Below are 13643 nucleotides of genomic sequence, written 5' to 3' on the forward strand. Positions count from 1 at the left end.
TCAGCCTGCATGAAAAACCCAGAGTGACCCATTATGATTAGAAACAATAATAAAAAATATTTTTCAGTGAAGTTGACCGTTAACACTTTATTTTCCATACTTTCTAACAGACTTAAGAGTTTAAAAGACCTTCTCAAAACTTTACATTCAAACCTCTCCCTTCATGACTTCCTGACAGAATAGGAGTTGGCGATGATCTTTTGCCTGTGGTTTAAGTAATTACGGGCACATGTCCGTTTGTATAAATCTCAGTTGTGAGCGAAGATGCGGGTTACGATAGGGAAGCAGATTGAATGTCAGCTTGCTTCTAAACTGCCAAGAAAGCGGTGAGGCTGTTTTCCCTTTCTGAGGCTCCGGCATTGGCTGGAACACAAGAAGAAGAGGAAGAAATCATTGGGAAGTTTCTCACACCAAGATGTTTCACAGAAACCTTTAGCACACCTAGTTAAATACTCCTGTGTAAGTCCAGCTTTTGAAACAAACTCGCTGACGATAAATGGAGACAGTTGAGGTAATTGACAGCCACGTATTGAGTGCAGAAACACCACCAGTAGAGCTTGTAGTAATTAAAATATCAAAACAAAACTGCACATGATCACATTTCAAAGAAAGCCAAAGTCATCTTAAACTTTTTTTTACTAGAGAGCATTTTTCTCAGTCACTGCTGAGCTGAGAGTTGGCATTGTCAGAAAGAATAGCCAATAATAAAGGACTTAATTGATACTCATTTCAAAGAGATGGCTGTTAAAAGAATTTCTTTTAATCACCGCCATTCAAGAGCTGTAATGAGGGAATTATGAAGCGTGAATTAACAAAGCACACAATTATACAGTACCTCACTGGAAGGAATTATTTGAATTCCTTTGAGTTTTTTCTTTCTTTTTCTGGCTGTTTTTAACTCGGCGGTTACCTGTCAGAGCTCACACGCTCCCACACATCCACCAAAAATCTGCTCTTTAATTTTGTCTGAATACATTTAAAGAACAAAGTTTTTTGCTTTTTAAAAGTGAATGCCACAGAGTTTCATTGATTGAACATGATGTTGCCAGAGTCATTATTGTGAAATGTGAAAGGAGTTCACCAAAAGTGATGTTTTCAGATGTTCTGGGAGCCAGTAACAACAGAGTCGGGAGGATTTTGGCAGAAAGCTGTTTGGGTTTTTATTGCCATGTCCACGACAGATTTTTGTCAATGAGATCTTTGTTAAAAACAACAAGGGAACGGTTGGACTGTAATTTCAGTTAACGTGTCAGTCAGATGGAATAATATGCATCAGTGAAGTTGTGTGAACTTTTCCCCCAGCAGCTGAATATAAAGTTTAGTCAGGAATGATGAAAACTGTTGGAAACCTAATATGCCATGATGTCTCTGGTTTTTAGATTCTGGGAAAGACATTTTTTAGCTGATCACATAGAGAACAGAAAATGAAATAAAAATATAAAGTAATATATCTTCAATGTCAAAAGGAATTTTAAGCAACTTTGCTTAATATACAAACACACACACACACACATATATATATATATATATATATATATATATATATATTAACAAAAATATTCAATCTCAATACTTCAGTTGCATTTTATGCAACTTTTTATTTTGCACCGTCATGCCGCCACAAATTTTACATCACATGGTAATTTACATGGATTGTTTTAATTTACGAACATAAATATCACTGATAGCTTCCATTGCATCCAAAAATCAAGTCCAGCAAGAATTTAAAGTATTTTGACTGAAATATTCAAATAATTTGCATCAGTGAAAAAATTGTTTAAAGAGTTGCAGAAACTAGCCGTTAACAAGCATGCAGGCGTGCGCACGCACACACACACACACACACACACACACACACACACATGCTCACTCACCCACACATACAGGTCTTTCAGAAAAAAATTAGCATATTGTAATAAAGTTCATTATTGTCTGTAATGTACTGATAAACATTAGACTTTCATATATATTAGATTCATTACACACAACTGAAGTAGTTCAAGCCTTTTATTGTTTCTAATATTGATGGTTTCGGCACACAGCTCATGAAAACCCAAAATTCCTATCTCAAAATATTAGCATTTCATAAAAAGGTTCTCTAAACGAGCTATTAACCTAATCATCTGAATCAACTAATTAACTCTAAACACCTGCAAAAGATTCCTGAGGCTTTTAAAAACTCCCAGCCTGGTTCATTACTCAAAACTGCAATCATGAATAAGACTGCCGACCTGACTGCTGTCCAGAAGGCCATCATTGACACCCTCAAACAAGAGGGTAAGACACAGAAAGAAATTTCTGAACAAATAGGCTGTTCCCAGAGTGCTGTATCAAGGTACCTCAGTGGGAAGTCTGTGGGAAGGAAAAAGTGTGGCAGAAAACGCTGCACAACGAGATGAGGTGACCGGACCCTGAGGAAGATTGTGGAGAAGGAACGATTCCAGACCTTGGGGGACCTGCAGAAGCAGTGGACTGAGTCTGGAGTAGAAACATCCAGAGCCACCGTGTACAGGCGTGTGCAGGAAATGGGCTACAGGTGCCGCATTCCCCAGGTCAAGCCACTTTTGAACCAGGAACAGCGGCAGAAGCGCCTGACCTGGGCTACAGAGAAGCAGCAATGGACTTTTGCTCAGTGGTCCAAAGTACTTTTTTTGGATGAAAGCAAATTTTGCATGTCATTCGGAAATCAAGGTGCCAGAGGATGGAGGAAGACTGGGCAGAGGGAAATGCCAAAATGCCTGAAGTCCAGTGTCAAGTACCCACAGTCAGTGATGGTCTGGGGTGCCATGTCAGCTGCTGGTGTAGGTCCACTGTGTTTTATCAAGGGCAGGGTCAATGCAGCTAGCTATCAGGAGATTTTGGAGCACTTCATGCTTCCATCTGCTGAAAAGCTTTATGGAGATGAAGATTTAATTTTTCAGCACGACCTGGCACCTGCTCACAGTGCCAAAACCAGTGGTAAATGGTTTACTGACCATGGTATTACTGTGCTCAATTGGCCTGCCAACTCTCCTGACCTGAACCCCATAGAGAATCTGTGGGATATTGTGAAGAGAAAGTTGAGAGACGCAAGACCCAACACTCTGGATCTTAAGGCCGCTATCGAAGCATCCTGGGCCTCCATAACACCTCAGCAGTGCCACAGGCTGATGGCCTCCATGCCACGCCGCATTGAAGCAGTCATTTCTGCAAAAGGATTCCCGACCAAGTATTGCGTGCCTAACTGAACATAACTATTAGAAGGTTGACTTTTTTTTATGTTAAAAACACTTTTCTTTTATTGGTCGGATGAATTATGCTAATTGTTTGAGATAGGAATTTTGGGTTTTCATGAGCTGTATGCCAAAATCATCAATATTAGAAACAATAAAAGGCTTTAACTACTTCAGTTGTGTGTAATGAATCTAATATATATGAAAATCTAATGTTTATCAGTACATTACAGACAATAATGAACTTTATCACAATATGCAAATTTTTTTAGTAGGACCTGTATACCACCCAGTAGGAGGAGCAAACGGAGAAACAGCAGCACACTGGCAGATTTTCTCTCTACCTTGTTCACTAGAAAAAAGGGGAGATGCTTTTTTAAAGGGCAAGCAGTTCTCAGCTGTATTATTTTGTATCGACTCATGAGTGGCTGAGGCAACTGGAGGCGTGGTCGAGACTCTGCCGCAGATCAGTGCAATGCTGCCATGTAATACGGTATCAGCAAAACACCTGGGTGAAGTGAAGTGAAGAAGAGTTTTAACTTAACTAAGAGAGCGCAATAATTATGGTTGTAGTTTGGACTGAATTTTTATTATTTTTAGATAAGATGCCCTAAAATGCCCCAATTGTTATTGTTATTATTTTAAATGGTATGTTATCGGTTATAACATAACAAAGTTTTATATCCAAGCAACACAAATAACAACATAATAATATGCATCTCTGTAGCATAACGCTCATTTATACAGTTAATGAACAAATTTTTTTTATTTGGGGATGACATGCTTTTTAGTGTCATATGTTGTGGGAACTTCTATGAAATGTTAGAAAATGGAGCTGATTTAAGAAGACAGTTTGGTATTGTGCCTGTTTGCGCAGGAGTACTGGAGCAAGTCAGTTATTTCTCCAAACAGAGGCTGTTCAGACAGTTCCACAATGGGTGAGACAGAAGAAAGGTTTTGTATAGATTACTAATAAAATGTGATGTGATTGAAAACTAAAAGTATTGGCTCAAGTCTGGCTAAATAATACACAAACAATTTTTGTTGAGATCTCCAAGCTGAACACACCAAGTCATTTTCACAGATCTAGCTGGGAAAAAAATTGTGAAACTTTGTGCCAAATATTTCTCCTAAAGCTACTGGCCGCACAGAGCTCCTTTTAAGTAAATGGAACTATAAAGCTGAGTTATTGAGGTCCTTCTGGCTATAAATGGACCTGAAACGTCAGATTGTTTTGTGTGCATCATTCCTCAATCACTGTCACAAGCCCTTAGATGAAGCAGATGCACCAACATCAAAACAGCTGCAAAAGCATTTCCAAAGACCAGAGTGTTTTATCAGTGCATAATGAGACAAACTGTCCACAAGCAGAAGTAATCCAAGACTGTTGCTGCTCGTCCCAGAACTGGCTGATGAACACAAGATGAAACTGTGCATAAAAACAAACAAAACAATCAACACAAAAACCCACTTCTGTCACTGCATGTTTGAAGCACTCAAAATATAATCTAGTTATGCTAAATCTATTAGTTTCCCTAGTTTGTGTGCTCAGATCTAGAACTTTATGTATGGAAGTAAAATAGGACTGCAACTTTAAAGCATGGTAGAGAGAGCATCATGGTTTAGCGCAACTTTGCTGTTTTAAGGCCTGCGTGGTTCTCAGTCATTCAGAAAACACCTAATTCTAAATCATACGAAATTTCCCTGGAGGGTAACCCTGTATTGAGTGAACCATGGCTTAAAATGTTTCTTGATGCAACAAGTAAACAACAACAACTGAGTAGGAGAAAAAGAGCGAAAATGCTATATTTTGGACTGGCTGAGTCAGAGTTTTGACCTTAACCCATGTTAGGTGCTGTAGCACGAAGAAAGAGAGCTGCTCAAGACACCCCTAAAATATTAATGAGCTGGTTCTCTTTAGTGAGGAAGAATATTCCTCTTCAGTGTTGTGCAAGTTTCATAAGTTACAGGAAACTTCCAGAAAACCAAAGAAACTTCTGTGAGTTAATGATTCAAGAATTACACCTACACTATATCCAGCCTGAAATAAGAACAATTACTGGGTGGATTAAATAATAAAAATCTGCAGCATTAAACTATTATTCATCATATTTTAAGGGAAAATTCATTGGAAGTATAATGTATAATCTTGTCAAACCCTTTAGAATTTGCTTTCTATGGTACAAAGATTTAAACAAATGTTGAGTCTGATAATAAACCAATAACCGACTGTGATCAAGAGCCTAGGAACTGAAGCCTACTTATAGATCATAAAGCCTTTAGTGGCAGATTTATGAGCAGGATTCACAAGAGCAGCAACACGATCGGCTTTAAGACTCCAGTACTTAAAGGGATAGCTCAGATCTCTGGAAATGTGTCTTTAAAAAGGGTGTAAACAATTTCTTACCTGTCATAGATGACCCTTCTACCAGCTTCAATTTGGAGAAAAAGATTGTAGTTCTGGCTGGACAGGTGATTTCATGTCTAATCTGGGAACCTTCACTCCATTATGAATTCCTTGTTATAATAATAATAATAATAATAATAATACAGTGTTTATTAAATCTTCATGATTATTTAACATTTATTTATTTAACTGAAACAGTTTCTGGGTTTCTTCTTTTTCAGCTATTAGCTGCAGAGCTATAGCACTTAAAATATCATATTAATTTGGCAGAGATAACCATATATATAAAATTCCATACATTATTACTATTGTGGACTAATCGTAGCACTCTATGGGTTTGAAACCCCTATAGAGAGCTGTGATTGGCCAGCCAGAATGCTGCAAGGGGCTGCGGAGGTTCCAATGGTGCATTCCTAGACCAATCTTTGCAAGGCAAGAATTTGGTCTAGTTCACTAGGCGACCATATCAGCATAAAAATCTTGTCTAAAGTACATAGAGTGCAGGCCTAGTGTCTTTGGGGAACCCCAAGTTTCCTTCTTTGTCCTGTGCCAGTCGATGACGTCACACTAGATGATTGGCTGGGTGTACGACTTACAGAAATGTTGTTACCACGTTCAAAAACATTTAGGCAGTAAGAAACACAAATTTATGTTTATGTTTATTCATTTAGCAGACGCTTTTATCCAAAGCGACTTACACTTTATAACCTATAGGGCATGTTGTGATCTTGGCGTGTTTAATGACAAAACTGCTAAACTCTTTCCAAAACATACGTGAAAGAACAGAATTGAAAAAGAGATGCAATATGTTTTGGCTGAGTGGTATTGCCGTAGTATGATGACATCATCAGCATGCACAGGCCCCCGAGGACATCCGGAAACTATAGTGCCATAAAACTAGCATTAGCATTGCCTTTTTCTTGATGGAATTAACTGAAGGACCATCAAAGTCTGAGGAGTCACGCCGAGGTTGTACGCCTTCTGCTCCACATGTAACAATAATTACTGTAATGGTTTTAACTATAGCGACAGTCCCAGCGATATGGTGTAAAACTACCCTGACATGTATGTGCTGCCCTCTAGTGACAGGATAGTACACACTGCCACTTTAAAGATTCCAACCAGATTTTGACATATTTTACATTATTTAACCCTCTAAAGTCCACACCCAAAAGCCCACTGAAATGTAGTTATTTATTTAGTAGGTCACTTTTATTCAACAATCCTCATTTTTTAGATTTTTTTCTACTTGTTTTTATTTTCCCAGGTTTTTTTCAGCTCTCACTTCAAAACATTACAGGAGCTAAAATGCATTCCACCATGGACACGACCTTTTGATTGAAGCGTAAAATAGCCACATGTGTGCAAGACTTTTAGCACGTGTGTTTAACCCATTCTGTCACTTTTAGATGTAGATGATTATGGCATCATGTGAGAGGGGGTATGCTTAACTTTTATTAAAACCCAACTTCTCCTGTTGGACCCTCGTCATTAATTTTAAATGCTACGGTTGTTTTTATTTATTTATTGAATGAACACCAGTATTAACAGAACAAGTGCACTGGTTTCCTTCTGGTTTACAGCAACAAAGTGAGTCACATTAACTCGACCACATCTAACGCCAGAAGTTTCCCAACAGCAGAACTGACAAACTGTAATGCATTATTAGCAAACACTTTTATGAGCGGTTAATCATTTCAAGAGGGGGGAGGGTTCTCCAGCGTCGTTTGTGGCATTAATTAAGCAAAGTCGTTACGCAGTTAATTAGCTGATCCTGAAAGCACTCTTGCATTGCTGTCATTTCTCTTCAGTCAGCTGTTTTCTGTTAAAAAGTGCTGTTCTGAGAACCCAGTTAAACAATAAAATCTGATACTCTTTGTTGCATGATATTAAAGTTTTTATCAACCACAGCAGGATGGTCTCTTCTGTGCGTTACCTAACATCAGGTGTTGCTCGGCTGCAGGATGAGCATCTTTTGCTCTGTAGGACAACAACTTTAACATCTTTAAAATTTGATGATGAGGAGTTTTATCTGCATCTCTGATGTTCTGAGTGCCCTTCTCAGATAGCAGGGAGCCTCATTAAACAAATTTCTTGTAGTTTTTTCCCCCTTCATGTGCTCCTTAAACTCCTGGCCCCTTTTCTCAATAAGAGGTCTGTCAGCCTCCCCGTGTTCCTTTCATCCACATGTCAGTCTTTTGTCTCCGGCACCTTTTTGAAGGTTCACGTCTGCACTGGGGCCCTCAGATTGTTTGAAGATGGGTGTGTGTGTGTGTGTGTGTGTGTGTGTGTGTGTGTGTGTGTGTGTGTGTGTGTGTGTGTGTGTGTGTGTGTGTGTGTGTGTGTGTGTGTGTGTGTGTGTGTGTGTGTGTGTGTGTGTGTGTGTGTGTGTGTGTGTGTGTGTGTGGTTTAGATTGTTCTGACATAAGTTGCTGATTTAATGTCACTCTACACCTCCAGACTTTGTCATCTGGTGGATTTTTGTTTCTCTTTCCCCTCTGTGTTAACCTGGAAGGCTCTTTGAAGTGTTGATAGCTGAAGCACTGTAATCTGGTGGAAATAATTGACTCTCTTAACCACCACTCTAACTTTGTACTGTTTTAATTTGACACAAAAAAGCTCGTTGACTGCCTGATCATTTAACATCTCATTTGTTTGTCATTCACTCTGAAACAGGAACCATTTATTCTATTCGCTCACTCACAGCAAATAATTTTTTTGTAGTTTTTATATAATTGAAATTCTTAACTGTTTGTTCCTTTTTCTATTTTTGTACAGAAAGTGAGTGATTTTGATCATTTGTTGAATCTTTTTGATTTTTTCTTATTATGTATCTAATTTGGAAACGATAAAATAAAATATGATCCTAAATTATAAATCATCGAATACTTGTGTCAGAATTCCTGATCCCTGTGGACATATCAACGGACAGCTGCAGACAACGTGGACAAGTTGTTCTTAATATAGGACTCACTAATCTGCTTGTGAATGACCAACATGTATGTGCACTGAGTGTGTGTGTGTGTGTGTGTGTGTGTGTGTGTGTGTGTGTGTGTGTGTGTGTGTGTGTGTGTGTGTGTGTGTGTGTGTGTGTGTGTGTGTGTGTGTGTGTGTGTGTGTGTGTGTGTGTGTGTGTGTGTGTGTGTGTGTGTCACTTATACTGCTATGCATTTGCTTTTTGTTTGTGTATAGTGAATTTGGCTCCATAGATATTTAATGCCATTGATCGTCTTCATACTGTTAATTACAGCATATGCATGAATAGTTGGTACTCACAGCATTAAAGGCATTGTGGTTCCTTTTTGACAACTTTTAAGATGGCATTTTGCAGACTTTAATGTACCAACAGATTTTGGAAGCAGAGTTTGTTCCCAAAAACCTTTTACTGTCTCTGACTGACCACTGATTCTTTGCCATGTTATTTTTGTATCATGTTTTTTATCATTTACCTTATTAACATAACATTTTACAATCACTGTTAGTTAAAAAAAAGTAATTTTTGTGCTTTACTGAAGTGACTTTTTTCCAAACAACTGCTGCCTGGTGCTTGTTCCAGTGGGAATAGTTGGGGTTCTTTCTTGTGAAGTTCCGTTACTTTTTAGTTGGGAATTTCTTCTGAATGAAGCAGAGTTTTGGGGTCTTGAACATGTTCCACATTTCTATCAAGTATATATGTAAGTGCATAATCTAGGTTCCTGGCAGAAAACTGTTAAGAGCGCTTCCACAATAGGAATCCTTAACATGAACATGCATTTGGCCAACTCTGGGTCTGTTTATAGCGTAGGGTACAAATATCTTTTAACACTAATCTTCATGGAAGAAATTGATGTATTTGAGTGTGTGATGCTAATAAATCCTGACTTAATAATAATAATAAATCAGTGACTTGATGCAATTTGCTGGGTTCCTTATATAGGAAAAATTATTTCTGATTGGCTTAATGAACTGTCCTGAATTGGAATGTTTATTATGTGAAGTGCCTTGAGACGACTTTTGTCGTGATTTGGCGCTGTATAAATAAACTTGAATTGAATTGAATTGAACATCTGAAGAAATTTGTTTTTATTTATACATGATAAATTGTGAAATCTGCCTACATTAAATGGGCCTTATCATTGATTTATATTATTCGACGCGCAAATCAACCAGGTTGTGCGATCGTGTTTTTTTAACTTACGCCGACTAGCCAGAATTAAGCCCCTGCTGTCCAGAGTACATCTAGAGACTGTCACACACGCTTTTGTTCTTTCAAGGCTCGACTACTGCAATGCACTGAATGCCGGCCTTAGTCAGGGTGCGGTAGCACTCTTGCAGTTAGTTCAAAACTCAGCCGCTAGGTTCGTGACAGGCACTAGGCGCAGGGAGCATATCACCCCTGAGTTGGCATCCCTTCATTGGCTGCCTGTACAATACAGGGCAAAATTCAAGGTCTTGGTGCTGGCATACAGGGCCTTACATGGAACTGCTCCAGCATATCTTGGAAACCTTTTGCATAGGCATGCCCCCTCGCGGGCATTTCGCTCAGCCGGCAGGGAGCTGTTGATTGTTCCACGCACTAAGTGCAGGTCACGGGGGGACCGTGCGTTCTCTGTGTTGGCACCTGCACTTTGGAACCAGTTGCCTTTGATGGTGCGTCAGTCACCCTCATTGGGGGGTTTTTAAGACTCTCCTTAAGACCCATTTTTTTGTCAAGGCTTTTCAGGTTTAGCTAATTTTACCCAGTTTCGATGCCCCGGCCTCTTATTCTTTTTCTTGATTTTATTTTTAGCTTTTACTCTCCTCTTTTAATTGATTTTATGCTGGTTTTACGGTTGTTATATTTTATTCTGATGGTTTTTTTGTTTTTATTGTGTTGTGTTCAGCACCTTGGGCGTCTGCATTGGTCGCAGAAGGGGCTTTATAAATAAATTAAATGAAATTAAATATATTAGGATCCCAACTTGTCAAATGTGCCACTGTCTTGACCATAAATATTTTACTTGAAATGTGTACAATTTGGGTGAAGAAACGTAGAAATCTTATTCTATTCTTTAAGATAAAATCAAAATATAAGCGAATAGCCTAACCCTGATTTAAGTAATATGAATATAAAATGACACATTTAATGCCAAATGTAGACCATCTCATAATGGCAAATGATGGGAACATTTTGTCAAAGCTCTATAAAATTGGAAGTAATCTCGCAAAATATTGCAATGTCTTACCTGATCACTTAGCACTTACGAGTTGCAAATAACACATTTACTACTGTGAACTTTTAGTTTAATTTCTGTACAGTTGTCAAACTTATCCATGTTTGTGTCTGCTAATGTGGATTATTATTAATTTTCTTTATTTATTGCAGAGCCTTGTCTATTAACATGACTACAACAGATTGACTAACCGGGTTTTCATCTCTGTCTTGACTACAGGAGACAAAGTGACCATGTTTCCTGTTGTAGACATCGACCAGAATACAATTGTGGACACCAATGGAGCAGGAGATGCTTTTGTGGGAGGTATATCATCCATCATCACACATCTACAAAGTTTATTATTTTTCTGGTACGATCAGTTATCTAGTTATGACGTCTCCAGATGGTGGATATTATATTGTATGATTAAACAGAACTATCCATTTGTCCCAGTGTGTAAAAACATTTGACTCATTAGTGCCACACAGTTCAGAGTAGGTATTGCAGCTACAGTAGCCCACACGTGTCAAAAAGGCTATGTGTTATTGTGGCAGTGCACGCAGCAAGAGTGGGAGACACTGTAGCACTGACAGCTACTTCTGGGGCACACACAGAAAACACCACACACCAGCTTTCAACTGTCTGCAAGTTTTAATTACTATTTCTGCTGCGCTGCTTCTTCCAGCATTCAGTGTCTGTCTCAGGGAATTGAGAGCCTTCTGTCCATGTCCCATAAATATATGTAAAATAAGCCCGATCAGTCATGTGCAGCAGCTGTGTCTTTTTGCTCCAGTGCTACCGCATCAACCGTGTCTGTCGCGCTACTCGTCTCCCTCTCCCCCGCAACCGTACACGCACCGCCACAGTTATCAATGACATCCAGTTTTCAATCCAGTTACGTGTACTTAGAGCAGGGCAAGCAACTCAACAGGAAGAAGCAGAATTTCCCTAAACCAGCAAGGCGGCCACAGAAAGAACTGGCGCCATCCCCCTCACAAAGGAGAACTTTAATGTCAAAGCGCAAACTCGAAATGTGGAGCTTTATATTGTGTATGTTCCTAAACAGCTACTATATTTCAAGATGGTTAATGACTATGGAGCATCGACCACTGTTTACGTATAGAAAAATTGAAAATAGCAAGCCAATAGGACTATTTAGAATAGACTTTGGTGAGAAACTTTCATGAAAAAGGACAAGTTTGTGAGCGGATACACACAATTTGATAGTAAACAAGTGAAAATATTACAAACTGGGGCTTTAAAGCATTGATCTATTTTATTTCTAACTGCTTCCTGTGTTGTGTTTAAGGTAATAAGTGGTACTATGCTATTCATCTGCCTACCCAGGATTCCTCTCTGCATTGGTCCGAGAGCAAAGTTTGGAGGAGTGCATCCGGGCCGGACACTATGCAGCCAATGTCATCATCCAGCGGGTCGGCTGCACCTTCCCAGAGAAACCGAACTTTCACTGATGAATCCAAACTCTGAACATTTGTCTTTTCTGCAAGATACCTTCTGTACTTGTATGCTTCAGGGTTTTTATATACATTTCTTATTTACAATGACTGACATTGTGGGACTAATTCTTTTTTTTTTCTTTGCTGCTTTTACCAAGCTTTAATAAGCAGCAGAAGTATTATAATATAATTCAAACAACATAGTACCATCATACTAAGGAATATATTTATGTTTTATGCAGCACTCCTCCTGAAGTTGTTTTATTGAATTGAGAACTGAATTTCTTCAGGCCTAAAAAGGTGGTAAACAGCTAGATACTAATCAGTTATGTGTGTCAGCACCACCTCATCACTCCTCTAAGTAATTCAGACATCACAAATGTCATAATGTATTTATTATTTGTACGCTAAAGAAACCCTGTCAGTGTTTTATCCTTTAGGAGCAGCATAAACTAGCAACTTCATATTGTAATGATAATACATTTGGTTTTTGCTCCTTTATGTAAATAATACAGCCAAGTTTTGCCTCAAAAATGTTAATCAACATCTTTTAAAACACCACAAACCTCCTCAAAAATGTCCTCAGTTGTTACTCTAGCTATTTTTAGCATTAAATGCCTCATCTGCTATTTGGGTTTTTGAGCCATGAGGTGGCAATGATGATGCAGGCGTGGTGTATTCAGCGGTTTTAAGGTGTGATTGCAACACAGTAAAGTATAAACTTTTATCTATTTCTTGCAGGTGGTGAGTTTTGTGATTATTTTTAATATATACTTCATGAAGTCATTTTAGAATATTCATTGAAGATCCTGTTGGGATGTTGAAGATGTCGGTAATGAATTACCTTTATAGTGTTTTGAACTTCTAAGAGAGGTAAATATAGTGGCACAAAACAGGAAGTTATACAAAAAACATCATATTAAAAACTTAGCATGCCTTGAAATTATTTAAATATCTCACTGCTTTTCATGCCAAACTCTTAAGTAAGATCATCTTAAATTACTAATGTGATAAAGTTATAGTCGAATCTTATATCATAAAGCACAGCTTCACTCTAAATCACCAGATCCTGTGAAATCTTTTGTTTTTTTACATTATAAATAGCTACGTTTATATGCGCCAAATTTCCACTATTCAATTGAAATCTTGGTTGATTGGAAATCCCAAATCCCTGTGTACATGGACACCAACAGAAACAGTCCGATCATCCAGTGAGTGTGTTTTTTGCCCCCGTTATTGGAACTTCTTCGCATTTTTACCTGTATGCTTTTGTTTTTACTGATCGTCTTAACTAAGCTACAGGCTCAGCGGTACGTAACGCTACTGGTCCTCCACCACGGGAGAGGAGAACAGGATAACTTCTGTTTACCTCCCACCATGTTTTTGACATGTC

At 38.5% G+C, this 13643-nt stretch overlaps 1 protein-coding gene across 3 annotated transcripts in view; it reads left to right on the plus strand.

The window, feature by feature from the left end:
- The window catches only part of LOC107387556 (adenosine kinase), a 194848-nt gene extending 181858 nt beyond the window's left edge, over nt 1-12990 (plus strand). For 2 of the 3 annotated variants that reach the window (XM_070545647.1, XM_070545648.1), the window contains exons 10-11: nt 11031-11117; nt 12141-12990. In XM_070545647.1, the coding sequence (XP_070401748.1) occupies nt 11031-11117; nt 12141-12265 (212 nt within the window). In that variant the 3' untranslated portion in view covers nt 12266-12990. The remainder of the gene's footprint in view (nt 1-11030; nt 11118-12140) is intronic. The other variant, XR_011516905.1, reaches the window with a different exon arrangement.
- The last annotated feature ends 653 nt before the right edge of the window (nt 12991-13643 follow it).

The sequence above is a fragment of the Nothobranchius furzeri genome, chromosome 16, assembly GCF_043380555.1.
Source record: "Nothobranchius furzeri strain GRZ-AD chromosome 16, NfurGRZ-RIMD1, whole genome shotgun sequence".
Lineage (NCBI taxonomy): Eukaryota > Metazoa > Chordata > Actinopteri > Cyprinodontiformes > Nothobranchiidae > Nothobranchius > Nothobranchius furzeri.